This window comes from Apteryx mantelli, chromosome 7 (genome assembly GCF_036417845.1).
Source record: "Apteryx mantelli isolate bAptMan1 chromosome 7, bAptMan1.hap1, whole genome shotgun sequence".
NCBI classification, from domain to species: domain Eukaryota; kingdom Metazoa; phylum Chordata; class Aves; order Apterygiformes; family Apterygidae; genus Apteryx; species Apteryx mantelli.
Window position 1 is genome coordinate 36,304,314 of NC_089984.1, and position 25,249 is coordinate 36,329,562.

Sequence of the window (25,249 nt, forward strand, 5' to 3'; positions counted from 1 at the left end):
TGGCACATCTCCAATTTGCAATTCAAATGTTATGGAAGATCTTCTCCTCCCCAGGGCACAAGCCTTGCTATGACAGTCAAATTCAGAGAGGCAAAGTTTTCTGACAGCATTTCTATTCTTTAGTAGATCAGTCTTTGAGTATGGATGAACAAGTATTGAGGTTTGTGGAGAAATAAACACTCATACAACAGACCCTAAAAACCTGACTTCCTCAGTACTTTAGCAAATTTTTGGTAAGCCCTTCACAGGCGTCACAGCTTCTCTTTACTACAGAATCTTGTCTTCTGCTTCTCATCTTCTGAAGCTGCCAATGAATGTCCATTGCACAGTGTTTCACACTCATCATCTTCAAGTCACTGCCACTCCCTAAGTTTTTTCCAATCTCTTATCTGGCAATTTGGAGCTTATTTTTACTCCTCTTCAAAATGCAATATAAGTGTATTAGTTCTTACTTTCACTCATTCTTCTAAAATGGTTGGGTTAGAATATTCTATTTGAATTGCTGTTGATCAACAAATAAGTGAATTTTGTTTGTTTCACATTGCTAGCAGTGAGCTAGTGGATATGCAGAGCTTCTGCTAACAATTTGTGACTATCTCAGTTCATTTTGTCTTCACATTTGACCTCTAATCCCCAGTGTGCAATTTACAGTCTCTACTGTATTTAGAAAACAAAATGGAATTTGGAGCTTCATATTAAGACACACACAGATTAACACTAATGCATCACAATCCCCATCTGAGTATTACAAATTCAAGATACAATGTACAGTGCAGCAAGTAAGTTTAGACTAAAAGGGTAAAAATGTTGCGAAATTTTATTTCATTAGATTATACATTAGCTTTTTTTTTTTAAGGAGGTGTAATGTGCAATTTTATTTTTGATTAGATTTTAAAGTCATCTTGTTATCTGTTTGAAGTTACCTATCCCAAAGTATACATTCATTGTTGATTAGATTGTCTCATTTTTGAAACTTGTTGGGCAGTTTGTACTTTAAAATAAAAAATCACAGTTGAGATAAATGGTGTTGAAAACATTATGGAAAGTATATTAAGATTTTGGTTTGATTTGAGAGCTGAAACTTGCCTTTCAAATTAAACAGAATCCTTACATTACAAAGAAATAGTTGGCCTGAAGTTTTACTTGAGTTCTGATATCTATGATTCCTGTCAAGATTCTACATTACAGCACAATTAATATTTCGAGACCTTGAAGAGTCACTAAAATTTGTGGATAAAATTTTAGTCAATAAGACTCAAAGGAGAATAAAGATAACTTCCTCCCTTGGGTTTAAGACAATAGAATCAGAAATGTTGTGGTAGAGATGTGGTTTACTGTTAACATGTTTTTGTCCTTTGCATTATGATTTTGTTTCACCACAAAGGAAAAGTTAATGAATGATAATTAATGTTAATAAACAAGTAAACATAAAAATGAAAACAGAGCAATATTTTGTGTTTTATATAGTTTTGACTGATGGAAAAGATACAACAATGTTCATTGTAATAGATCCATTGATTTTTAGTTTTGAAACACCTAAAATCTCTCTTTTAAGTAGGTTAATTTTTGAAAGGGTATTAAACAGAATTGAATAATTCATTCTATGTTTCTGTCTTTTAAAAATAAGAATGGAAATGTATCAATTAAGAATGAATGAGCTTATTTTTTTCAAGATCATTATAAACAATTTCTAAAGCTTTAATGCCTAAGGCTTATTGTTGTATATTAGCATTTTTTTTTTTTTTTGGAAATTGAAGGTCATATTTAAAAGACTGGAGAAAAAAGAAGGCAAGATCTTGGACTGTTATGGAAGAATAAAATAATCCTTTTTCAGAGAATTTATAATGTAAATACATGGCAAAAAAATTATAGATGTGAAAATACGACACCCTGTAGAAGAAACTGATCAGCATGGTGGACAGCGATCATTGCACACGAGCAATACATTTTGTAGAATTTCTCGTTTCTAGTATTCCTTCTGAGTGATAAAATGTGTGTTCTAGATGCTTTGCCTTTTAGACATTTCAGTATTTAAGCTAAGTGAGACTTTCCTGCCAGAAGAATGAAATTTTTGGTCTGATCTCAAAATATTTATGTTTTTGGTATGCCAATACACCATATAGAGATTTCCCTTCAATTCTACTTTGACCATAATTCATCAATATTCTCTTTTCCAAGAAAGAATATTATGTACGTGTGTACATATGAAGACTGTCAATAGAAAAGCAGGCATAGTGAGTTATCTCTTCTCCTTTTTTTTCCTGTAGTCATTCATTTTTATTGCTTTATTTTAATCGGTCCATCCTCAAACCTGTTTGTTTGTTTGTTTGTTTTTCTTTAACCAGGCTTTGAGCTGGCACAAGACATTTTAAAATACTGGATGATGGAATTAACTTCTGTTTTTAGAAAAGATACATTTCATCTAAGTCTGGTCCAGTACAAACACAGATATATAAAGGGCTTTTTTTTCCCTGAGTTACATTTAGTTTTAAAAATTGATTGAATGTGAGATCTATAAAGTACCAGGAATTAATTGTGCAAATGGTTTAAAATTTTATGGCTGTGACTTGCATGAACATGTTGGTGACTGCCACTGCATTTTATCTTCAACTCCTTTTTTGGATTCTAATGTAATACCTTCATGATAGTTTATGCTAGCAATAGCCTTACTAATAGATTTTCTGGTAGATTTAGTTGTAGAGATATTGATAGCTGGGACATTTCAAGCAACTCGTGTATATGTGAATAGCATATATCAATCTATATTATTTTTCATTACCATTCTGTATTGAATTTTGCAGCTATTGAATTTCTAAATTAAGTGCAAACAATTTTAATAATATAGTTAAGATTTTATGCACACTAAGAGTCAGGAGATACAAAGATAGGCTTACCACAGCAATTTCAACTCTCTCCTCTTATTTTTAGTAGTATCTATCTCAGGATATTTTATTTTTATGTCTGTGGGCTTTTTTCTTTTCTATTTCCATGTAAGATTTTAGCTTGAATGCTGGCAAATGCAGCTTCTGTCTGAGTTCTAGCATGAGTGTTCTGTAGACCTTAGTAAACTAAATATCATATGGGATGCCTTTCAATGTAGGAGACTGGACTTGATCACAATATTGTTCCCCACAGTCCTATTTTCTGACGTCTCTTAAGTCTGAATGTCCTCCATGTAGAATTAGCCATGACATCACATTCACATAATTCACATAAAGGACATATTTAACATTCGATTACTGTACACAGTTGTTATATTGTATAAGACTGGGCTTTAATAAATCCATAACAAAGGAACAGAAAAAGAGGTCAAAAGGATGCCATCAGATCTGTGGCCTCAATTGAGTGCCATAAAATGTGATCTGCGTTCCAGCTTGTCTATTAGCAAAAATAAATTTAGCTGTTCAGGTGGGTTAAAATTAAATGGATAGTAGTTTACAACGGTAGAATCACTGAGTAGATATCATTTCAAAACGAGTTATTTCAGACCAGAAAACCTTAAAGTGTACTTTACAAACTATATGCATTGGTATTTCAGCAATAGCATTTTGCAGTAAATATATTAAATTGTATCACATTATTAAACATTCATTGTCCTTACCAGAATCAGGGCATTTTTTCAGGAACTTTTGATAAAAAAAAGCTTGGAGTGATCACTCCCTTTCTAGCAAAATCTCAGTTGGTAATCTTTTTCTTTTAAGATATTAGTAGTCATGCACAAGAATTATCTTATGAAACTGCTTTGAAATTAGTAATAAACATAGGCATTATGAGTAGAATACATGGAAAAAATTTTAAGTATGGGTTGGATTAGATTTTTTTGTTTCTTTATGTTAACACTTTTAATGTGGATGTGTCTGCACATGTCAGTTTTGAACAAATGGTGAGAAAATTACATCTCTCAAAAATCCTTCTTCTATCTTGTCTCCTGTTTTTGACACAGGGATCTAATAACATATACTAACAACCTGTGCAGAGGGAAACAATCATGAGTAATCACAGAATCACAGACTCATTGAGGTTGGAGGGCACCTCTAAGAGATGGTGTAGTCCAAACCTCTGCTCACCGCAGGATCAGATAGACCAGGTTGCTCAGGACTGTGTCCAGTCGGATTTCGAATATCTCCAGAGATGGAGACTCCATAGCATCTCTGGGCAAGCTGTTCCAGTGTTCAACCACCCTCACAGTAAAAAAGTTTTTTCTAACTTTTAAATGGAATTTCTTGCATTTTTGTTTGATTTGATTTAGATTCAGATTTAAGAATGCAAGTGGTATATAAAACAGTTTGACTTACCATTTTTTAAAATGATTACTGAGAATGTATATGCACTGAAAGATGTTCATTTGTGAAAATCTTTTATAAGCTTTGAATATGGTCACATGATTTATTTTCGTCAGAACTGTTTCCCAACAGGATAATTCAAGACTTCAGTAAACAACATAAATCAGTATTAAGCCCTCTACAGATGCATAAAATAATTATAAAACAAACTCACTTGCAGCTAGATAGCAATTAAGATAAAGTATTAGTTCTTCTCAGAAATCATAAATATAAAAAAAACTAGAGAATATTTTGTATAAACATGTTTATGTCTTAGTGAAAACCACAAGCAAGTTCTCATTTAGACTAAAAGGTGTGATACGCTGATATGATCTTAGGAAATTCTGTAAACATCTGGGAGAAAAGACTGTATTCAGTGCATTTAGTGGAAGATATCTTAGAGACTACTTCTGCAAAATTCTTGTCCCAGTCTTGTTCCCAAAATTCTTGAAAATCCTCTGAAGATATCTAATACATTGGGCGGCTTGCGAGCAAGATACCTTAAAAATCTGTACATGAGAAAGTCCATCCTGTAGGGAGTAGGCATTATGATTTTAATTCTTAACTCGAAGCCGGTCAGGATTGTCCGTTAAGGTATTCGGCTCTTTGGCGATGGCGTCGTTTGTTGTTATTTGTTAGTGCCCTGCTCAGTGAAACTCTCACAAAAGCCTACCAAGGCTTTCATGGTGCAGTAACTGGAGCTTGTCAAATATGATTTGGTAGGAAAGTTTTTGGGAAAAAATGCTTCTTCTATTTCTAAAACTTCCCAGGAAAGAGTCTAGGTCTCTGAACAGGTACCCCCAAAAGCAGAGCTTAATCTTTCTGCCTTAAGTTGGTATAAAGTATGCAACATAAGAAAGAAAAAGGCACTGTCTATGTCTTGACAGAGTTCAGGCCAGCATTATAATTATGTAGGTCCCTTCAAAGTATTTTCGTTTACTCTCTAAAAGCATAAAGCGCCCTAACAGAAAAACAATGTGTTTATTTTCTTTGGATTTGGATTTTGTTAAAGCTGTTCTACAGCTGAATAGTTAATGATCTGTTCAGTTGCACATACCTGATCAAACAGTTAGTGTTTCTGGAAAACATACTTGGGAAAATACAATTTTTAAAAAGTAAGAATAGAAAGAACTCTAGTGCTGACAAATTGGAATATTTTTTTCCTTCTAAAGGGTTAAGACACTTAAAACTGAAAGTAGGCGGGACTGAGTTCATCATTATGATCACAGAGCTTCTGTTCATATTCTACTTAACTTGCAAGTCATTTACATTAATTGAGTGCCTTACTATTTGTTTGTAAGGTGGAAGCAACCCATTCTAAACTGTGAAGGTGGCCTTCAAGATCACAGTTCTCAGTGAATACATATCTCAAATATTACACTCCCATTTCTACATTTCAGTTGTGGATCTTTCGTTAAACACATCTTGGTTTCCCAGAAATTACCATTGCCAGTACGTATCAGTGTAGTCCATTGTATTATTACCAAAATGCTGCCAGGGGTGGCAGCTCGTCTTAGAGGATACTTTCTTGGAAAAATGTTTCAGTGGAGCAGGTGTCTGTTCCTCTCTTTCTTTTATGTCTCTCTGAATCCATCTGAAAGCTAATTACTCTTCCACCTTTCCCCAGACAACTACTGCATGTTAAAAAAAAAAAAAGTCAAAGGTTCCTACTTTCTAGCATTATAAATTTCTATGTATTTTTTAAAAAAATACCTTCCTGCATCTGACAACATATCAGTCAACAATATGATACATGATTTATCAATGATATATCAGCCTGGCTCTACAGAATATATTACTAGGTTGAGTAAAATCTAAGCTGTCAATTGTCTCTGCTTTTTTCCAAATTTATTATAGCTTGCAATATAATAGGAGTTTCAAATGAGGGATAAAAATTAAATGAAAGAGAGTAAAATTAACATAACAAAATTGGATCATAATGTGTTCTGTTAATCCTCATCATTTACTTCTCATTTTACCTTGCAAAAGTCTCAGTTGTCAATTTCTGGATTTTGATCACCTCTTTGAGGAAGAGCATTAAACTAATTTTCTTCCTTATGTGTTATTTATTTTTCTTCTTAGCAGGCTGATTTTTTTTTAGGTCAGTTAACCACTTTATTTGAAGTAATTCATATTTTCACATTAGTGTAATCTGTTGTTCAAGCTTAATCAGTTGTATTTTTTTCCTCATCTCTTTTTAGGTTGGGTATTCTAAATCATAAAGCTTTGTATGTGTCCTCTTTTATCTTCACTCTCATATACACACATATAATTGATTCACATACCCTTTTTTGTGTACCTCAATTTTCCTGTTTCTGACTATAGGGATGGATCTTTTGTAACAAGCAGAAATAATGATAAAGCTGATTGACATTTTCCCTCTACGGTTTGATGAGGCTTCTGAATCTTCCTTCTTCATCATTTTACAATGATGATAAAAAATTTTCATCTGGATGCATATAGTTTTGAAAATGCCACTCTGCATGAACTGCCTTCCTGACTTATCTTTTGGTTAGCTATAGCCTTTCACAACAGGCAGGACTAAGCATTTCAATAGGCGTGTGCCATTAATTTTAATGCAGTCAGCATTCACCTCTGGAGAAAAAAACAAGACTTCTTTTTCACTCCTGGGTTTGTTTTGTGATGGTGCTGATTGTAGGGTGAACAAAATTCAAGTATTTGTTATATGAATACTTGCTAGAATACAGAGTCCTTTCTCTTCAGAAGTTTACTGGGATAAAATATGCTCGCAATGACTTCTGCTTTCATTGTAGTAGCATTATTGCGTCGAGGAATTAAAGCCTCTGTCTTTCACGGTCTTGTCAATAGCTGCGGAGGGGTCGGGGGAGCTGCATCACTGAATTGCTCTGCTGAATGGGCATGATTCCTTTTGGTTGTTTTCCAGATTGGAGAGAGGAATCGCCAAGCACCACGCAAAAGATCAGAAAATGTAATTTCTACAAAGTGGTATTATATATATAAATCTTATGAAAGACACATACCTTTGGGATATCGTAGGACATACACTACTGTGTAATCCATTACCCATGCTGATATAAACCTTTGATTCGTGGGTTAAAACCTGAGGCTGAGTAACCTCATAAATATGCTAATCCAGAGTAATCAAGAAAAGTGCTATTGCAAATACAAGATTTTTATTCCACAGTTCCAACAGCTTTTTAGCATACTCTACATTTATAACAATAAACTTCGGGAAATTACTCTTTTCGTGTTTAAGAAAATGCTTTGCCCTTTCCTTGGCATCTCACCAATGATTTTTACACACATTATGTTGAATGACATGATCTTTATGCAAAATTCAGGGTATGTTTTGCTTTTTCTAACCAAGTATTAGATTTCTAAAATGCATAAAACGTTGCATAACTTTTTAAATTCAGCTTATATCACCCTATAAAAATTTTATTACCATTTTTATTAAACTGGAGACCAACCAGTGAGTTAACTAGTAGATCATCTGGCAAAACCAGCTGTACTGTGTATCTAAGAAGGTAAAGGCTTCGAGGATTTTGCAAAAAAAAATACTTTTTAGAAGCATATTTTCCATGTGTCTTTATGTGTATTTGTAGAAACACACATAGTCATGAACTTTAAATATATGTTTTAAATGCCATAGCCATCATATTAAGTTCTATAATCATTCAAATAGTCCAGCATAGACTTTTTAGGAAAGGTGAAAAATGTCTTCCATGTAGGAAGGAAGGAAAATAGGACATTTTTAATGTTTATAAACTTTAGAATACCAGAATTTTGCTTTTCTTTGGGGATGTAATTTCTGTGTAGTAATAAATCCTCACCAAATGCTGTTTATGGAAAGAGTTGTGTTAAAACAAGTCTTTTTCAAGAAGTAAACAACAGTTTTCTTTAGTTAATATTTCAGCTCTCAGCTATTGCAATACTAATTTTTCCTTGGCCTGTTTTGAGTAATCCCATTTCTAATTCATGTTCAAAGAAAATTCTGTTACTTAAAAAAAGGAGGAAAAAATAATCAGTTCTGAATTCATTTATTTATAGTTCCTATGAAATACCTGTCAAAAATAATTATTTTCCTAGTTTCTGTAATAAGTAATTACAATTTTGTATTAGCTGCTTGAAGGATTAGAATCTAAACACTGGGGATTTGAGCAATACAGTGTATTAGGTTTGTGCTTGTAAGATTAACTATATAATGTAGACTTATCTCCTTGCATAAGTATCTTTTTTTTTTTTTTAATATAAATTCAGGGTCCATTTTTTATGGTGAGCTGACATTTGCCCAAGCAACTAATTCACTCTGCATAAAATAAGATTGTATTTTAGTTTTAGATTTAAATCTGACATTTTATGGAAACAATGCTATTAGCCTCTTCAAAAACCAAAAATAATTCAATATATATTTTCACTTTGAATTCCTTCAGCCATTTTAACTTGAAGTTTAGATACATTTTAAATACTTTTCGTGTGGTACAGTACCACTACTTTAAATATCTATACAGAGTAACATTGTTCCTGAACTCCAATCTGCTTACTCCGGAGTCAAGCGGAAATCCAGTCATTAAAGGTAAAAGGCAAGAATCGGCTCTTCTGTGAACACTCTTAAAGAAGCCCCCCAACCGCCCCAAAAAACCTCTTGTTTTCTCATTTGATCTGATTTCTATTGCATTTTCTTTTGATTGTCTACAACAGTAAGCAAATTACTGCTGATTATTGATAAATAATAGAAGGCCAATTATACTGAGCAGTCTGGATTGCTTGGTAAATTAGACTCATTTGAGCAGTATGCCTTGTAGCAGAGCCAAGTACAAGGTCATTAACAGCCTACAAGTTTACTTAAGTACAACATTTTGAAACTTGCGCATCTTTCCACAACATCCAACCGTCCTTGCTTATATCAGAAGAGCAGGATATATAGACTTGCACAGAATTAAGGTATCTGCAGCTTTATCCTCAAACTCTTAGTTTTCTCTCAAACTGTTAATTTTCTCCTGTAGGCTGTAAAGAGCAAGTAGGGGCTTTAATGTAATCATATTTCAGCCAGAGGCATATTGTAATAACAGACATGGGAATGACTGCTTAAGTAGGCCATTTTATGAGACGTGTCCCATAGAATTTTATTTTCTCTTTCCTTTACATGCACTCTTTTCACAGGTTGCCTCTGCTCAGTCTGTGAGCGTTTCCATTCAGAAGCAATGTAGACGATTGCCTTCAGTACTAACTTCTGTGAATTGGGCCAGCTAAGGACACAATAGACTGTTGGGCCAACTAAGGAATGCGGTAGACTCTTCTTGTCAGAGACTCGGCAGTATTCTGGATTCGCCTATGCTGTAGGCTGGGATGGTGGTAAATGAAGATGATGTTGCAGAGGTCAAGGGTTAGTGAATGGTGATTTTAGGCAGTTCCGTGTTGATATATCAAGTGTAGGTGAAGTGGCTAAGTGCAACTTGGGAATGCCAGATATTTGTGTTAGCCTCCCTAACAGAAACTTCTGCCCTAGCTAAGAAGATAGTTTTGTGTTTTTTCTAGCTGTACTTGCAGTGCTCTGTGTGATGTTTGTGAGAGAGCTGAGATCTTGTACTGCTGACTGGTGTGTACAAAAACTTTGTATTTCTTGGGTTTCAGAGATTTATTTAACTCTTAGTGTAGGAAAAAATGCTGAGCTGCCCTCTGCCCTATACGATAACTGCTGTGAAGTGACCTGTTTGCCTTAATGAGATAGCATTTCAGTTTTGCTGTGTTTTTAAGAGAGTCATGTTACTGATTTTTATGCAATATTTTCTGTTGCACCATTTTGATCTCAGAAACAGAGAGCACTTTGAGGGGTGAAATTAATCTGTATGGGCAAATGGTTTGTGCAGAATCATCAATCATGTATAAAGTTGGGGATCACATATTTATTTTTTAAATAAATATAGTTTACTGTTTTGACTTATACCTTATGATGGTATTCTAGAGCCATATTAATCTACAAGTTGTTTTAATAGGATTCTGTACTATGGGCGGGAATTTCTGATATTTTGCAAGCCTGTTGATCAGGCTAGATGGGAATGAAGGTACTACTGCACTGAATTTGATTAGAGATTGCTTTTTGAAGAACAATGGTGGATGTTAGGAAACTTGAAGATTGGGCTAACTGAATCCTCGTGAAGTTTGCCAAGGAGAAGAGCAAAGCCCTTGACCAGGGTGGAATTATCCAATGCCAACATGAGCTAATATGCTCTCATTCCAGATAAAGCAAAAACCATGTATGGGGCCTCATTAAGAGGACATTATTCCCTTCTACTCAGCAATGGTGAGGCTGCATGTTTAATGCAGTGTACAATTTTTGGTGTCCCAGTTCAAAAGGGTATTGAGAAGCTGGAGAGGGTGCAGGAGAAGCACCACAAAAAAGGTTAGGGGCCTGGAGCACACAGCCTAGGTTGAGACAGTGCCTTGGGCTTTTTCAACCTGGCAAAGAGACTCCAGTAGTAGACTACAGCTACTTCTGGGGAAGTTACAGAGATGATGGAGCTAAACTAGTCTCTGTAGTAGCAGGTGACAAAAAAAGGGGAAGAGGTCACAGCTTGGGAGATTCAGCCTGGACGTTAGGAAGAACTTCATTATGCTAGTAATGAGGCATTGAAACAAGTTACCCATAATGGCTGTGGAATCCCCGTCCTTGGAGTTCTTCAAGACCTTTTGAGAAAAAGCTATTGCTGATCTAGTGTTGACAGTGGTCCTGCTTTGAAGTGGACCACATCAAAGGGAAGATGAACAGCATGAACTCCAGATGTTCCTTCCAATTAACATTTCTATGATTCTGTGATGATAGTTGTCGGGTTTAATTTATCTAAGTCATAACAAGATCCAATTGCTGAAACCTGAAAAGTGAGAGAAATCAAATTCCAGCAAATGGAAAAAATGCTTTTAAATTTAGTTTGATCACCAAGATCATATAATCATTCAATGCTTCTGGCTTTCTCTATGTATTAGAATTTAGGTTTTAACATATTCAAAACTATTCTTGTATTTGTTTCACTCTGCCTGACAGATTCCCTGAGTCCATTCCCTGTGCTTCTATATTTAATTTTCCTACCTGCCCATTTAATCTAACCTAGGCTTTTAAACACTAGAGTACCTGAAGGTGTTGTCTAGTGATGTGCTGTTTCACATTGTGTTGGTGGGAAACCTAATCCTGCAAAGATTTATTTCTAAAATAACTTTCTGATACTGTAGGTCTTCACTTCAATTACTTTTGATCTTTTTTTTATTTAAGTTTGAAACATGTCTTTTCTCCCCTGTCTATGACTTTTCAATTTCTTTCACTCTCTCCTTGACTTAAATACTCAATATTTAAATTTTTAATAATGTCTGCATTAATCATTACAAAGATATTTTACATACTGCACTAAGCTGTAAATTAGAAAACATTTTTTCCCCCAATTTTTCTCCTTCACTTCTTGGATGTTATTAACTGAGTATTTCTGTGTGTGGTAAGTATTTGTACGTGTGTGTACACATGTGCAAACTTAAATATAAGAGTAAAATAAATGGGAGTGTATGCATATCAATTTTAATAGGCAAAGTGCAGGGCAGAAAAAAATTCAGCTGTAAAATCCTTCATTAAGAATGTCATTCATCCCACTTGAAGACAAACCTAGGTTGTTTTCCAACCCTTCATGATTTGGAATAGTGGAAATAATATCCTGTAATTATTATATTGTTTGAGAAAGAAAGGGGTGGGTGTTTGGATAATCTAGTGTATGCCATCATAAAAGACAGGACTTCAGCATGCCAAACTACTCTCTAGAAGCTGTTTATCAAATCTTAATGTGAAGACTTTGATCTTGAGTCTGCTTTTCTTGAAATTATTTTTATTGCTCAAGTTATGCTATCAGTATGACAGTTTTACTGTAACTAATTGTCATCTTCTGGGAAGATTGTTTGTCAACACAGTACATTGGACCACATTTTTTATTGGCATCAGTACAGTGGAAAGCAGGAGGAGTCTGTCAGCAGGCACTTAACTCCATATTGCTGTTCTGATCATTTCAACCCAGGAAGAGTAAATATTTCTTTTTCCTATTTTAGCATTATGTTATTTTGGAGAAATATATGATTGGTACTCAGAAATTATGGCTAAAATATATCTCACCTAACATTATTGATATGTTCTAAGTTTAACATTAGATTAGTCTAAGCTAATCATAGACTCCCTATGTAGTCAACTGAGAGAAATGGTCACACGTACTGTTAGACGTCTATTTTAGAGTCACTCACCTCTGAAGTGTCTTTCTGTCTCTGCTGATTATTATAAACAACTAGCTGATTATTTTTACCAGACTCTTAATTTCTACATGGAATAATTAGGAGACTTATTCTTTCAAACGTCTTTCTCAAGTTCTAAAAAAGCCATTATTTAGAATGAATGTGTGTGGCATTTTTAGTCTCCATATTAAAGTGGTTAATGTTTTTCTGGACCATACAAAAATCACTTGAATTCACTGGTAGTAAATTTGTCCTTTTATTACCACATTCTGTAGGAATTTTTGTTGTCCAAAGGAAAAGCAAATGCATTTTGTGTTCAATATGTTGAATATTTCTATCGTGAAAAAGGCCAGAGTTTCCTACCATCTACCTTTCATTGATGTAGGTACTTTTCTTGTTCATATTCAAATTCCAATGTGAAAAAAACCCAATCATTACCATTCTTCTCTTTCTAAAAAATAAACACATAAATGTAGTTATATTTAAACAAAAGATTGCAGTCATAAATCCCATAACTAACCATGTACTTACTAAGTTTAAAGATATCATAGAGTTTTTTTTCACCCAATTTTATATAATACAGCATAATGTCTTTAAAAACAGTATACTTGGATTTCTGCAGTCATATTTCTGCATATTCTGCATCTAAGCTTCATTTCATACAACAAATAATAAATGAAAGATATCATTACATATCTAAAATTGTCAATGTCCTGTTTCCAAATTATCACAGTATTTGGTCTTTCACATCTTTCCTGCTAAAAACTTTATACACAAAAAATGTTCTCATCCACACAATTATTTTCTGCTTTTTATTATTTCTGCTTTTCTTATTTCTTCTTCTGCTTTAGAATATATATCGTACCTGTGTATAATAATTTTATCCAGGAAGGAATTCAAGTACAGTTTTCATGATACCAAAGGAAGTTATAATTTTCTAGGGTTTAAGTATCCATATCAACACACTCCAGGCAGTTTACTTTGGGTTACCTTTGACCTTTTCATACTATGTTTCGAGGTTTAGTAGTGAGACCATCTACCAAAGTTTTAGTGTGTATTTATTTTAGTTTATTTTATTTGCTCACTCTTAATTTATTAACAGTGGAAGGTGAAAGTATTTTATTAATGGAAGTTGAAAAGTAAAATTTGTTCATTGTCTCAGAGCCTGAGCAGGTAGAAGCTTACATTAGTGGTTAATCCAAACTGATTTGAAATGGAGCATAGATCAAAATTGCTTTGTATACATTACTTGAATATATGAACCATTCCATATATTGGGTTCATATCTACCACAAATGTGGAATTTTGGTTTAGTGCACTCCTGTTGTTGTGCCTAATTTTTCCTTTCTTTTTTCCTTTTGCTATATTGGTTTCCAATTAGAATTGCACAGGCAGTTTCTTGATACTTGTTCACCTATATTTTTCAGACTAAAACACAAAATTCTTGTTTTCCAAGGCCAAACTTATTTCCATGTGGAAGGTGTGCCTAAGTTAGACTTTCAAGATATGTCTCATTTATATTATGACATAATTCATTATTAATTATTATGACATAATTTAAAAAATGGGGGGAGGGGCGGAACAGATCTTGACCTGTTGTTTTGTGGGACTGTAGTATTGCTCCTTACAATGATCAAGGTGAATGCCATATGAACTGTTTAGAGCAGGGGAAAAAAATGTATTTCCACAGTCATTAACGTTTAGAGGTTGAAAAAATAACATGTTCAAAAGTTGTTCCTATTTCAACAGCCATATTCCAAACATCATTACTCAGTGTAAAGTGTGTTTCCTACATCAAGCACATAACCAAAACTCTGTAAAAATTAAGAAATGCCATACAGTAAAATGTTAGTTGTGAAGCATCCTCATATGCAGTGCTCTCTGGCATATTCTGCTATTTTTGCACAACTCGGAGAACTCCAAAGAAATAAATAATCTCCATCATTCTCCACCAGATATCCCCAGCAGGGCACAGCTCCAAGATAGTGGGCTCTTGAATCCTCCTCTAAGCCGCATATCAGGGATCACAATGCCTTGTTCTCCAATTATGTTCACCTGATGTAAAGTTCCTAAGGGCTTCCTAAGGGTTCTTTAAAAACATCCAGCTTTTTTCAAAGGCCTGAACCTGGCAGAGAAAAAAGACAGCCACATCAGTGGTGCTTGTTGAAACAATCACCACAGCTCAGTCATTGCCCATCGGCTTTTTCTTCATGTAGCTTTCTATCTTTTAAGACTATGAACTGTAACATATATAAAACACATCTTCCTTTGTAAGCTCTTTACACTATCTTTGAGCTTTTATGACTGTGAATTTCAGAATGTATCTACTTTTATTCTGTATATACATTTGGTATTGCTGTGATTTAATGGAATACAAGTGTAGTGCACTGTAAGACTGTACATGAAAATTAAAATTTGAGAATTTTAATTCATGATCCAGGTAAAAACCCAGGCAGAAATATTGATAGAAAAAGCATATCTGATAACAATATGCTTAAAGTTAAAATGTCAAGATGAGGGTAGTAGGTAGAGGTTTGTATCTTTTATTAAGCTAGCTGGATAACTGGAAAAGTTAGACAAGCTTTCAGACACACAAGCCTTTCTTCATGTCTGTTACAGAAGCATCAGACTTCAAAGCTAAATCTAAATTGAAAGCAATTGCACAGCGTTTAATTATAGAGCATTTTTCATAAAGCAGGCACTTCAGTTCTTACCTCTCAGACCCTATCCTCAGAAGTTACCTACAAAATTCCTTCACCTTCAAGATGAACCTTGAGACTAAATTCATAACTTTACTGGATATGAAAATCTGTGACTTTAGTAGACATACCAGTTTTATGGCATTTTATAATTTCCTTGCACACACTTATCTTTTCCTGTTTCACAGGTTGTAAACTATCCATCTCTCTTTTCCTTGCACCTTACCTACCTTATCATCTCTTCTCCTTCCTTCACCTATTATCCCCTCTACTCCACACAAGAAAACAGTCTTTGATAGGATCTAATTTACATATTTGCTTAAACTCTGAGCAATCTTCCCAAATACTATTTTGCTTTGAAGTCCACCCCTTCAATTCTGTGCATCAAGAAGAGCTTGCATGCTCAAGAACTTGACTCCTTTTTATCTTGTAAAGATATTGATGCCTACAACTCTGTCACTTTAAAATAGATCCTCATAACTGGAGTATTGCTACCGTTAGAACTTTCCGAACTACCCTACAAAAATTCATATTTGTTCATGGCAGACTGTTCAAGGTACGAGGGCAACTTTCATTCTTGATGAAGCTGTGTCACACTTTTTTCCCCTCAAACCTATGAGGAAAGCCCACACAACTTTGTTTGTTGTGAACCAGGTGTTGAGTTTGAACTTTGCCCTGCTGGAGTAGGAAAGCTAGGAATTTATAAGCACTGTAATTTTTTTTTCAGCATATTCATTATAGTTTGATGATGTAATAATCAGCTATTAGTGGGGGTTTATTTTTAAGCAGCAAATGACAGAATGTTTGGTCAGGTACAAGTCACGTGGCATTATTTGTGTTCAGGGGATATTCCAATAATAGAAGTAGTTGATAAGGAAAATAAAATTGAGCTAGTGTTGCAAAATCATATTAATGATTTTGTTGCATATCTTGAAGCTCTCTGAATGTGGTTCTGTGATATTTGGGGTACAGTTTTGGACCTCTTTATTGTGAAAATGGTAAATTCTAATTTACCTTAAAAAGTATGCTTAATTTCTGTATTTTTCTTTGCACTCAGTAGCAAAGGATTTAAGAAAAATAAGTATCTGGTAGTTTTCAGCAAAACCTCATAAGTCATGTTGCAAAACAACAATTGGTCTATAACAGTATTGGCTCATGATGTCATCACCAGTGACTGAGCCACGAGTCTCCACCACTGAAAGCTTTTAACCCTGGTCAAACAAGGAAACGAACTTGAACTGTTGTAGTTGATGGGAGTTTTTCTAGTAGTTTCTCTATGGGTGAGGAAACTGTTCAATAACATTTATGACAGATAGCTATCTATAACCTTCCTTCAAAGAGTGCAATAGATTGCAAAGGACAGTTAGCTAAATGTATCTGTATCTATAGCCACATCTATATCTGCCATATCTATCAGTTCTAACTTCTCTTTTAAAAGTCTAATACTGATGAATGCAAATATTAGCATCTACACCTGAAATCATATTGTGAGTAATGTATTATAGTACTATAAGTAATCGTACTTCCATTTTTTGGTGCTAGGCTGTTTAAAGCAGAGATGTAGTTGTTCCCCATTTTTTCTAGGGAGCTAATTTTATCCTTGAAATTCTGTGTGTTGACTCATAGATAGAGGCTCTTGTCTGGCATAGATGAATATTTACTGTATGCCACTTGGTAATTCTATTATACAGGAAATGACAGAGATATGATTTAGAATTGAAATTTCTTGTCTAAGAGAATAGTTTATACTATGTGACTTTGTCTGGATCCTCATTTGTATTTGTAAGACAAGATAGAAATAATATTTGTGGCACCCACAGGCTTATTAGACATTTTGGCAGAAGTGAAAGCTACTTAGACATAATATGTTGCAAACTACAAATGAACAAAAGAGCTGTTCATCTCTAATATCTTTATTTTATGTCAAAAGTTAATACCTGGGTAGAACAAATTTTATTTGTCTTGTCTCTATGTCATCACAAGAAAAAAGATAATAGTATTCATATCTCGATGAAAATCTAGAATTATGGCTCTTTGGGCCGGCTTAGATTTGTGACTTTTACTTGCACCTGCATGACAACTCATAATTAAAATATGTATAATTTTGTTGTTAATGTTCTGTTTTGAAATTAGTCCAAGATGCACAGTACTGTTTATTCCGAAAATACTGTAGTTCATTTGTTAAACACGGACTAGGAATCACTAGAAGATAGTATCTGATACATTTTAAAATTACTTCTGAAATAGAACTTTATATTTTCCTTGTCTTTATGATGGCATTGCTACAAAGTATGAATATTATCTAAGAATATCTTGTACAACCAAATGAAATAATTCTTACAGAAGTTCTTATATTGATGTGCAGACATAACTGCAGCAAAAGAACATTGCAATTCCTAATTTGCTTGAGTAGTTTTTCTGTGATTTGAATGATAGAAGTTTTACAGGTATAAGACATAAAATCATGAAGTTATGTTCCTTTTGTGACTGTGTCTGTAAAAAGCATCTATCCCATCTTGAACTTAGAGATGTGCAAATTGTATATTTAATCATTAATAGTCACATAAAATCATTAAATTGTTGTAAATCTGCTTACTTCACATTTACTGGGTGGGTAAAAAGAGAAATAAAGGCACTAAGCATTCTTAGAAAGATTTGATGTAAAATTTTCCTTATATGGTTATGATTTATATTCAGATTGCGATTTTTGATTGCAGGACTTTTCCTTGACAACTGTTGTTTCTAGACTGAAGGATTCTTTCAATTGATGCTAACATCCTAAATGAAAATAATTGCAATAATGCAAAATGTAAATGTTTCTTCAACAAAAGCACCTTAGTCGTGTCATCAAAGATGAACTCTGTTGAAAATGCCTTATGTTATGTCTGTTCGTATTAATTCATCTTCTGAAAATGATATTTGTAACAAATGTTCTGGAAAAGCCAGCAGTTATTTTGAATGCTAAATATTATTTGAAGGGAATCCTGCCTTCATTTAAAGTGCAGTTTGATCTTTTTGTTTTTCACTGAAGCTATTCTTAAAGAATTGTTTATATTTGGGATGCACTTCATATTGGGCCAAATAACTCTTCAGATTTTTATTCAGGTTTTATCCTTTTCTTTGTAAAGGTTACTTTGGTATTAGCAGATATTTTGCCAGTTTAGCCCGCCCTGTAATTTCTCCCCGATTTTTCTTATTTTTACTCTCTACTGTCTCTAATTTTGATACAGTATTCATCATGACAGTAACTTAAGTTAAAGTTTTTGAGAATTTCAAACTTCTTGCATTGAATGAATGTGAAAACATTTGTCGATTAAACTTGCATAGTGAGTCCGAGAGAGTTCTTTCTCTCTCCTGCTTCATCCTGCATGGGCTTCAGCTTCTTTTCTTTCTACAGGCTCCCAGGCCAGAATGTAGCTTTTGCCCTAATCCAAACACTGCAACCTACTTCAGTTAGGCACATGCACCTTCTCCCTCCAGAGAGGAGATGATAGCACTTTGATGAGATTTTGCTGGTAATGGGAGGAGAGTTTATCTCAAGGAGTTTACTACACTAAATCATACTCCGATTCATTTATCTAGTACTTTTCTTGGTGTTATGGCCTGGGAAGTTTGAAATATCTGCTTTCTGGGCTTTGAATTCTAGAATTATGTTACTTGCAATAGTAACATAGTGAAGAGAAAACAGAAAGTACATTTTAGAGATGCATTTGCATGGTGGTGCCCTCTGTGCTTATTCCGGGTATGATGCAACTTTCATGCTGTTCCTTGCTTAGACTAAGTAATATTCTGACCTATGGTTTGGCTGTGTTTAGCTGGCACAAGGCACAGTAACACCATTACAAAATTAAAGTTTACATTATAGTTTTCCCCTAAAAAGAATTCCTGAGTATCATGAGTTATCGTTTTGAAAGTTCACAAATAAACCGTGAAGGGGAATCAGAGTGATTGGGTGTAATGACTAGTCACAATCAGATCTTAAATGCACAAAGATCTATAAAAACAACAATTATTTGGATAGACCAGGAATATAGTTAGATAAACACTTTGTGCAAATCAAAGTAGAAAATTCTCTATATCTTCATTTTGATAATTATACATTGTGAACACTGAACAAGACAGGGACTTAGGGATATTTACAGAAATAACTTAAATATCAAGTACAGTCCTTAACATTAGTTTAAAAGTAATTATAAGTTCTATTCCATGCAAGTGAGAGTGTGTGTCTGTGTGTGTATGCTGTCTTAGAGATAATTATTACATCTTTGTGAAAAATTTTAGTAAAGAGCTGAACTAATGCATGTTCTGGTGAGATTTTAAAAATGTAATCTAAAAAAATTTGTTTATTTTGTCCTTAAAGTAATATGCTTTGAAATAGTTTGTTTTGCTCTGCACCAGATTTATCCAACTTTTAATTCATGTATTCACTTTAAAATTATGCAGTTAAAATATTTTAAATGTATTAATTTTAAGCACAAAATGCTTTTTTTGTCATTTTTAAAATCTTGTCTCAATATTGTAAGTATGATGGAAAATGGTGATAGCTAAAATACATTGAGGAAATTATAAAAAAGGTTTATATCAATATGGTTTATAAATATTTTGAATGTTCTTGGTTTTATTTATATCAAACAATAATTTTATGTAGATATTTCTATTAACTTTCCTGAAATAGAAGGACTATATTCCATTGTTTGTATTTTAACACAAAGACACAGAAGTTACTTACTCATCTCACTAAAAAAGCAGGGGTGTGCACGCTAGACTGAAATACACTTGAAACTGGTCGTCCATAGAGCCATTAAGCCCCAGCCTAAAAGCAATTGTTGATTCTGAAAATATTGTAATTTACTTTTATTTTATTTGCAGATTGCCTTCTCACAGCACAATACTATCATGGATCTCGTGCAGTTCTTTGTCACCTTCTTCAGGTAAATTGCTTTTTCTGCCTTCTGACAGAATCCATGCTAATTTTATCCCGTCAAACTGATATCTTCTCCAGCTCCCTAATCTTAAGAAATCCCTGAAAGGAAGTCTTTAAACTATGATGTTCACTAATTTGTACCAATGGAGGATCCAGTACTTTACTACAAGTGGTTCTTGGCTTTTGATATATTCAGTGGCACAATCTTCACTTCATTTAATGCACAAACCTTAGTCAGATGTGTGCTTTATATTACAGTGATTAAGAGGAAAGCTATACTGATTAAAACTCAAGTAATGTGCGACAATTTTTAGTGAACTATTTTACAGAATTATTATAAATGATGTTTCTGTTCAATGGCTTATTAACTTTATTTTTTTAATAAAGCACAAAAAATCATTACTAATGCTTTCATGAGTTAGAGATGAATTGCGAAAGATAAAAGTGATGCATGAGATTTGGTTGTGGCAGCAGTGCAGGAATTTTCTTGATCTGTAAATGGACAACTATTCTAGCATCTGAACAAAGTTCCACTGAAAAACTTCTTAAAAGTTCAGCTGTCTTATAAAATGTCACAAACTTTAATATACATGCATTAGCTACAGTGCTTTGAAATCTTGCTATAAAGATATTCGTCGATAACCATGACGTATGTGCAAAATGTGAACAGTGACAGACTTACTGTTCGTCAGACTTTCTGGATTTCTAGAATTGCCATGCATTTATTTCACAATAAATTCACAGTAGAACTTTTCTGTCTGTTTTAATCGCTATGCTCTGAGGAACTGTACTCGAAGGATCAAAGCTGTAAACAGATCCAGTTCTCTTAATTAATGGCACCTAAAAGGGGGCAGAAATGAATGGGCCTTGAAGTCTACCTCACCTTCCTCACATTGGCTAATGGAGAACAGTCTAGCAGCTTATGCAAAAAAGCCTATTACTTTTTTGCCACACGCAGAACAATAAAATACTGGTTGCCTAGAGGTCAGTTTGTTTGTTTTTCTGGGAAATCAGGAAGATCCAAAAAATGAGGATGTTCAAGTGAACCTTAAGAAGACAAACTTTTATCATGGAAGATGAAGAAGTTTGTCCAAGTACGTTAGAGCAGAGGGATGCTGCAACAAGTAGCAGAGGTAGATGAGTAAGTGATTCATTTCTGCCCTGCGCGCTAAGGCTGGCTTGGGAAAGCTGAACAATTGCATTCAATTATAGGGTCTGTGATGGTGAAGTCACCGCTGTAGTTGTATTGCATTAGCTTTCCTGGTGTGAGGCTGTGTCTGGTATGGTTTGTTCCAGGCAAATGCAAGCTCGCTGTGATCCTGATGAAAACAGAGATCGCTCTGCCTGTACTCTAAGCGAAGTGGAAGCCAAGGCCAATGTTACACCCCTTACTGAGAGAACGGGTATACTACCTGTCAGCTAGCGAACCGCTAGCTTGGACTCAGCCCTAATATAATTGTCCTACCAAGGCTTTCAACAGTCAGCTTACGAAGAGGGGCTTGCAGCTGTCTGCAGCATAAAATTTAAAAACAACCTTAGGAATCCAGTTGCAGAAATATGTAATGTATATAGGTATATAAGAGTTTTTAAAGAAAACAGGAAATGCTGTGACTAGTGCATTGCAGTAATCCCAGCGAGGTACAAAAGACTGTGAAATTTAGTGGCAGAGCATCCTCCAGAGACAGACGCAAATTCAGCTAAGGTTTGATTCTTCTGTTTGATAGTTACAGTGATAAATACAATGTTGATCAAAATATATTTCCAAATCTTTATGTAAGGTCGTATGGTAAACTACAAATGAATGAAAAAAGTTGAAATATCATTCAGAAACGTCTCTCTTTTAGAGTATAATGTGTGACAGTTATGGTCTTCCAAAGCTGCATATCACTTGGTAACCAGTTTAATCAGGAGTCTCTTTTGGGTATTCACAACACTGAAAGAGTAAGCAAGTAGTAAACTAGAATAACAGCAAAAAGGGTATTTTAAGAACTGAATTGTGCTTTCTAGAACTCTCAAATGTCTTTGAGCTATGTTCTGTATTAAGATGTAAACAAAATCTTTTATCTATGTGCCCATGCGTGTGGGTGAAAAAACAGACTGACCAGTCTGAGCAGGCAACAGCCTCCTGAGCGTTCATCTTGGAGAAAAGAGACCGATTTCTGTTCTCTTTTGCTTGATTTCTCTCCCTATGTAAGTGCTGTTGCTCCCGGGTTATCAAACAGTAGATAAAAAGGAAGAGTTTTCTTTGGCAACATTTCTGTGTGCTTAGGTGTGACCAGGCCTCCGTGGGATTGAACACTGCAAGGGGCAGTTCAGCACCTGCCCGTCTTGTGAGGGTGTTTTGGGTGGGAACTAGATGTCTGGCTGAGCATCTCAAGATTTGGGGGGCACAGGTATTATCCAGACGATGATATTCATAGTATTGAAAGAGTATTTACTTTCATTCTTTTTCTGTACTTTCAGTGACCTTTTCTCTAAGTAGAAACACAGATTGGTAAGGGTAGTAACAGATTTCTAACAGTCTTATAGAAACTGTGGCATCTGTGTTGCTTTAGTCAATGCTTTCTAGCTGATGCTTTGAATACTTCTTAGCCCTCACAAGTTAAGTGTGTGCCTTTTTTTTCCCACCTGCTTTGAAGCAGTAAAGATCTCACTAGAAAATTTCACAAGCAGCAAATGTGAATGATCTTTCTTTTTATACTGAAGAAATCCAGTCCCCATAGTAGAATAAAGTCTATTCCTACATTACTCTGACCTGTAAAACATTTAATAAGGTAAAGCCTGACTTTTTTTCTACACTATTAAGTTATGAAATAGTGTTCCATGTTTGCAAATCTTGCATGAATATATTATTGTATCTGAGTAGGTAGTCAAGACGTTTTAGGCATTTCATAGTGGTGTATGAAGTATCTTTAGTTTCTGAAAACATTATTGACTTTTTCTTTACATCATATTTTATCATGCATAAAATTTGACAAGATTCAATATTTGTTAGTTTCTATTATTCCTGTTTTGCTTGAGTAATTCCAGAATTGAGAGCCAAGAAACTCTTCAGTTCTAATCCTGCTTCTGACATTGACTCCGGGCAGATTGCAGCAAAGTTTTCAATCTGTGTATCCTTTACCTTTCATTCCATTTGCATCAAACACGCATGAATACAAGGCATGGATTAGAAGGCACACTATTTTAGTTGTACTGCTCAGTTTTACAGTATATTAGATAGAGGCAATATTTAGATACCACATTGAAGAACAATATTTTTACAGCACTTTGAGCATGCAAAGTGTTGTTAACAGTAAGTCCTAATTATCATTCTTATTATTTATAACTGGTTATAAGTAGATGTGCTAATTGTATTCTTTTTTCTGCAACAAACCAGCTAGGATGTTTGAGACTATTAACAAATAACTATTTTTAGCATGAATAAAATTATAGTTAGGAACTTATAACAGTACTCATGCATTTCTTGGAAACTTTTTTTGTATATTAAGAATCTGAAACAGGATTTCCGGTAAGAAATGTAGTTTTGTCTCCTATTCCTCCAGGCATGAAATTGATGCAGGTGACAAGGGTTCACTATTACCATTTTTGTGATAGGTAATGATATCCAGTGCTACTGTCATAACTACTCTTTTTTAAACCTATTTCAAATGCATACATACAACAAGCCACTAACTAATTGGGCAGTCGCTCTCAGCATACATCATTTTTTTCCTCTCAGAATGATTCCTTCCTTTGTCACTTGTTTAACTCTCCATGTGAAGCTGCCAAATGGTGGTATTTATGACTGGCTAGCATGGTACACTTTAGCCTTTTTTATAACACTTTTCCTTACTGTTATGAATTACAGAATTTTCAATTTATGATGAATGGAGTGACATTAAGAAGCAGAGATACTTTAAAAGTTTGAAAATACTTCTTTTTTACTTTTTAGAAATTCTAGGAAAAACATGATCCTTTAGGGTTGGGTGTACATTCTTTTGGACAAATCATTCTGTGTGCACTACAAGTGAGAGAAAAGAATATTCAAAATATGTCCGAAATCCATTGCAGGTGGAAGGGAAGGGCGTTTAGGTTAGTACAAGGATTAGTAGTATGAGTTACAATAGGAAACAGCAGCTACTGAAGAACTAAATTTGTCAGCCTCATCTGGATCACTGTGTGTGCCAAAAAGTCATAACAATTATGCTCCAATTATATTTCACACAATGGAGTTGATGGGTATATTTCAGAGGGTTGTATCAGAACTTGTGTTCCTGAATCTGCCATTCTTTGCACAAATGTGCAACAAGCAAATTCCTTCATACAAGTTCTCTTTACTAGTGTTCTTTGGGGTGGGGGGAGCAGGTTTTGTTTATGCTAAAAATAAGTACGATAAATTAATGCAAGATTTTAGCATGCTTAGCTTTATAAGATGGAATATTGATCACCATAAAAAAGACAAAGTGCAATCTTTCAAGATCAGACCATGTCCACCATGACTGGATTCTAAGAAAATACGGAGGTCTGATAAATCAAAATTAAAATATTTACTGGTAGCATGAAAATCAAGTTATCTTGGCAAAATGGATTTTACATTTGGGGGTAGAATAAAATTGATTTTTACTTAGTGAAGCATTAAACAGTTTTCACCTCACTTAAAAGCAAATAGTTGTTTGAATTCCACTGCTATGAGTATGTCTATAATGCAGTGAGCGATTTGAGTTTTCTTTTTTTCTTAAAATGTTTATGTTTTGAATTATGGAATATAGCTTTGTGTCTTCCTTTCCATGAATCATCAGGACATTTCTTCATCTCTGTAGAGTTATTTGATTTATTCATATTTCCTGAGAAGACAGCCACTTGTTATAAACCTGCAGGCAAAAGAGCTTCCCCAGTACCACTGGATTGGTTGCTCCTTCATAACATCATATGAGTCATTTAATCCCTTGGTAACTAGAACAATTTTCCATTATTTCTTTCTTGTTTTTCTTTCTGTATTCAACTTTTGAGTCATTTGAAAGTGCATCTGAGTGTACTAGTACTTGCAGTATTTTGGGTTCAGTATACTGTGTTCCTCAAAG

General features: G+C 34.3%; 1 protein-coding gene across 1 annotated transcript in view; it reads left to right on the forward strand.

The window, feature by feature from the left end:
* Positions 1-25,249, forward strand: part of ATRNL1 (attractin like 1) — a 565,377-nt gene that overhangs the window by 280,751 nt on the left and 259,377 nt on the right. Inside the window, exon 25 of the mRNA XM_013948667.2 lies at positions 20,132-20,193. Within this exon, the coding sequence (XP_013804121.2) occupies positions 20,132-20,193 (62 nt within the window). The remainder of the gene's footprint in view (positions 1-20,131; positions 20,194-25,249) is intronic.